Source organism: Pinus tabuliformis, chromosome 1_2 (genome assembly GCF_031772625.1).
Source record: "Pinus tabuliformis cultivar Carrire ecotype Pingquan chromosome 1_2, CPIR1, whole genome shotgun sequence".
Lineage (NCBI taxonomy): Eukaryota > Viridiplantae > Streptophyta > Pinopsida > Pinales > Pinaceae > Pinus > Pinus tabuliformis.
In genome coordinates this window covers 52,273,918-52,278,961 of record NC_142298.1, presented here as the reverse complement: position 1 = coordinate 52,278,961, position 5,044 = coordinate 52,273,918, and the positions used below count along the sequence as shown (strand labels likewise).

At 46.8% G+C, this 5,044-nt stretch overlaps 1 protein-coding gene across 1 annotated transcript; it reads left to right on the top strand.

Moving 5' to 3' along the window:
* Positions 1 to 311: 311 nt before the first annotated feature.
* LOC149204378 (uncharacterized) lies at positions 312 to 4,490 on the top strand. Its single transcript, XM_089397105.1, has one exon. It carries the CDS (start codon positions 312 to 314, stop codon positions 4,488 to 4,490), a length of 4,179 nt encoding a protein of 1,392 aa, XP_089253231.1.
* The last annotated feature ends 554 nt before the right edge of the window (positions 4,491 to 5,044 follow it).

The following is a 5,044-nucleotide window of genomic DNA, read 5'->3' as shown; positions in this document are numbered from 1 at the left end:
CACAACAAGCATCTAGGCATACAGGGAGGCAGTCCATGGGATATCAAAAAAAGTCTCAAAGAAAACAAGAGGAGAGGGCGCAAAACTGACCTGCAGAGGACCATTGCAGTAGGGGAATTGCTGGTGGAATCAGGAAGATTCCCCAAGCTGACCAAGTTTTACAAACCTGCATCCCACTTACCATGAAGCTCATCTCCTGGAATGTGAGAGGGCTCAACAGCCCCTCAAAAATTAGGATGATCAAGAACTTGATTCAACAAGAAAAACCCTCTATCGTTTTTCTTCAAGAAACCAAAAAAAGCACAATAGCCATGGACAAAGTAAGAAATAAGATATGGGCTGGTAGCAGCTCAATGTCAGTAGACTCTTCAGGGGCCTCTGGAGGTCTTTCTATTCTGTGGAACCCACAGATTCTCAATCTTTACGACTTCCATGCCACCCATTTTCTCATTCAAGCCTCCTTTCATCTCATTGGAACCAACATCCACGGGCATCTTTCCAATGTTTACTTTCCACAAAGCATTCAGCAAAAATTAGATCTGCTAAACACGATTTCTAGTTTAAATGAGCACCGAGAATTCCCGCTCTGGATTAGTGGAGGTGACTTCAACATCATTCAGTCACTGGAGGAGAAAACAGGGGGAAGAACAAGACTAGAAAACGACAGCAAAGGACTCCGTAACTTTATACAGGACAACCACTTAATGGATATTCCGACCACCAATGGGATTTTCACCTGGACTAACAAGCGCAATGGGGTCAATCATATTGCCTCTCGGCTTGACAGGTTCCTCCTCTCAGACAACGCAATACATCTAGGCGGCGACTTCAATGCTTCAATTCTGCCCCACGGAGGTTCGGACCATTGGCCCATCGTGCTTCATTGGTCTCGGCCCGGTACAAGAAGTAATAGGCCCTTCCGCTTTGAAGCGTTTTGGTTTACCAACGCAAAGTTCAGGCAGGTTGTTGAGGAGGCATGGAAGTCTTATAGGCCATCCGCAGGAGCCAAAATGTATCAATTCCAGCTAAAGCTGAAAAACCTAAAGCAAGTACTCAAGAACTGGAACAAAACTCAATTTGGCAACATTCATGAGGATCGACAAAGGTTGGAAAAGCAAATGGAAGCTCTACAGCAAGAAATCATCAAAGAAGGACGCACGGAGGAGCAATCCCAAAATGAGCAAACACTCTGGAATAGATTAGAAGAACGGAGAAAGCAAGAAGAAATACTTTGGCGACAGAAATCACGAATCAGCTGGTTGAAAGAGGGTGAAAAGAATACAAATTTTTTTCATAGAACAGCTATACAAAGGCGCATGCATAATAACATCACATTTATCAACAACCCTCAAGGAGAGCGAATTGAAGCCCATGAAGACATGGAAAAGGAATTCACACATTACTTTCAAGACATCCTCAAAGAGCCGGAAGGAAACAAGGAAGCAGAAATCAGAGCTATCACACAGCATATTCCCAGAATAGTAACAGATGAGCACAATATCAAATTACTTCAGCCCACCTCCCTGAAAGAAATTGAGGAAGCAATGAACCAGCTCAAGGACGGCAAAGCCCCGGGGCCAGACGGCTTTACTGCCAATTTCTACCATGAATTCTGGGAGTTAATTAAAGAAGAAGTATGGGAGTTGGTGGAAGAATCAAGAAGCATGCACTGGATTCTGCCAGCCCTCAATACCACTTTCATTGCTCTAGTTCCCAAATGTGCGGAACCAAGCAAGCCGGAAAGCTTTCGACCCATTGCTTTATGCAATGTCATATACAAGCTTATCTCTAAGGTCATCGCAAACCGGCTTAAACCACTCTTACCCTTGCTCATTTCACCGGAACAAACAGGTTATGTGGAAGGGAGGCAGATTATGGATGGCATCGTCTTATCAAATGAGGTGATTCACTCTCTCAAGATACTAAAAAAGCCAGGTATGCTTCTAAAACTAGATCTATCCAAAGCTTTTGACAAGCTCAGTTGGAATTATATTCAAAAAATGCTCATAGCTTTTGGCTTTAGTCACACTTGGACAAGATGGATTTACAACTTAATCTCCTCTCCCAGCTTTTCTGTTTTGTTAAATGGTTCTCCATCTCTTCCTTTTAGGCCTTCAAGGGGTATAAGACAAGGGGACCCCCTGTCGCCTTTCCTCTTCGTCCTTATGGCAGAGGGGCTAGGCAGACTGTTGAAGGCTGCCGTCTCTTCTCAAATGCTCAAAGGCATCTCTGTTCATGGCCTTCCTCCCCAATCCCACCAACAATTTGTTGACGACACCATGCTCTTTGGACACCCATCCTCGCAAGAAGCCTCCGTCTTCAAGTCTCTGCTTTCCATTTTTTCCAAAGCGTCAGGCACCTCCATCAATGCGTCGAAATCCCAGCTATATTTCTTTAATACTCCCCTCTCCACTCAAAGGAACATAGCTCGAATTTTGCAGTTTACTATTGCCAAGCTTCCGTCGACCTACTTAGGGGCTCCTCTGGCTGCTGTGGCCATCAAACATTCCTCCTGGCAGTCTCTTTTAGATAAGCTTGAATCCAAGCTCTCACTTTGGACCTTCCGCGCTCTCAACATCGCCAGCCGGCTTGTCCTGATCAAAGCGGTTCTTCAAGCAATGCCATTGTATCTTTTTTCTCTTCTGGCCGCCCCTAAATGGGTACTTAAATCTATTCGCAATCTCCAGCGAAATTTCCTCTGGGGGTCTTCAGGCCTGAACAGAAAATGGGCGCTCGTAAACTGGAAAGATGTTTGCAAACCCAAATCTGAAGGGGGACTGGGCCTACGAGACCCTTTGCAGAGCAATAATACTATGGGCGCACGCATGTGGTGGAATTGGATCACTAAGCCCAATGTTCCATGGGCCAAACTATGGCAGGCAAAATATGCTCCGGGCAGCCAATGGAATGATCTAATCAGAATCAACTCCACCACTCAGGGATCACCTATGTGGAACGCAGCCAAACCTCACAGCAAATTCATTCAAGAGCATAGCTTCTGGGAGATTCACTCAGGTACTACAGCAAGATTTTGGGAGGACTCGTGGCAGCAGCTCCCCAAGCTGGCCACAGTTTTTCACAAGCCTCTCTGGCAAGAGCAGATGAAGCATGCACAGCTCACTCAAGTCAATCAATTTTGGCAACCTACGGCAAACACCGACTTCAGAATCTGGAAAAAAGCCAATCTCTGGCAAAGTAATTGGCAAGGAGAGACATATGAGGACATAGAGAGAGAATTATCATTCAGGAAAATTCGATACTCTGCTCTACAGGATCGCCTCAGATGGGGCCATCAGCATAAAGGCACATTTACTACTAAAGAAGCCCATCAGCTCAGATACACTGGAGACCAGCTCAACAAGGACAGGATCTGGGAAAAGATATGGCAACCAGGAATATGGCCCAAAATCTCCACTTTCCTATGGCTGCTCAGTAAGAGAAGAGTGCTCACTTGGGACAACCTGCTAAAGCGTGGATTCGTGGGGCCTTCTAGATGCCCGAACTGCAACATTAACTCTGAGACAATTGGGCATCTCATGGAAACTTGCCCACTCGCTGAGCAAATTTGGAGGAAAGCTGAGAGTTGTAACATGAGATCAGAGACCAGAACAGAAGACATAGCGGAAAACTTAAGGAAATGGGCTCCCTCCCCTTTCAAAAGTCAGCTTCTCAACTTTCTGTGGAGACTCTTACCAGGATTCATATACTGGATTCTCTGGAAAGAAAGAAACCACAGAATCTTCAACAACTCCTCCCGGCCCACTGAAACATTATGGCTAATCCTCATCAAACAGCTGCAAGAAACTCTAGCTCTCAAATCCTGGACAGATGAGGATATGCCAGATTCCCCTTTAGAATGTCGGATCCTGAAGTCCTGGAACTTAAACCTCTCAGTGATAAAGAAAGAAGGCACACGATCTTCCAACAGCAGCGCCTCTCCTTCAAGCTGGTCCCCTCCAGCTTATGCTTCCTTCAAGTTAAACTTTGATGGGGCAGCCAAAGGTAATCCGGGGCTCGCAGGTTATGGAGGACTCTTCCGAAATCACACAGGGGAAATTCTTCAGATCTTCTATGGCTCGCTAGGTAAAGATACGAATAATGTAGCTGAATTGGAAGGCTTATGGAGAGGCTTATGCCTTGCAGAGCAGAATAATTACTTCCCTTTGGAAGTAGAAGGAGACTCCTTAATCCTTATCAGCGCTGCCCAAAGAATCCAGGCAGGTACGTCGGCCATCAAGGTAGCCACAAGCTGGCGACTATTAAGCAGGATGGAATTAATGGAGGAAATGCTACATACTCCCCAAAGTATAACATTCATGCATGCACGAAGAACAGCGAATAAGGTGGCTGATAGATTAGCCAACCAAGGTGCTTCCCAGAGCATACCTTACTTTGTAGGCTCTCTGGACAACTCAGAAGATGACAAGCTCAACAATGACTGCATCTCACTGGCGAAGAAGGATTTCAACATCCCGGATGCGGGTGCATAGGGGCTCGGTGAATGGCACGCGCCATCACGTGGGCAGGTGGCTCGCTCACGGAAGACGGTGGTACCACGCGCAGCGGGACTTTATTCCGCTTGCAGGCAGAGGAATTAAGGCATCAATGCCTGTCCATTCGGCTCGAGGGAAGGTCTTGGACTTCGATGCAGCGATGAGGTTAAAGCTGCGTAAGATGGAGTTGCAAAAGAGTATGAGGGAGCACAGTAATGAAACCTTGCTCCGCTCAGATGGAATTGGGAATGACGATTTGAGAGGAGAGCCGCTGGTTTGCAAGCCTGTTGTGAATTATTGGTGCTGGAGTTGGTTCGTGCCACTGGTGTCGATTCTGGGCATTGGGGTTGGAGCGGGGCGCTGGTGCGGGTTCATAGTGCTGGTTTCAATTCTGGTAGCTGTTGAAGTTCAGAGTGTTTGTGCTGGAAAGGGCGCAGTCATGTCGAGAGCAAGACCGCGAATGGGTAGCCGAAGAGGGAGAATTCAGGGCAGGGCTCCCCCGCAGGACGATTACTATTCGCCCTCTTCCTCCCTCGAAGTCACTTCGCGGC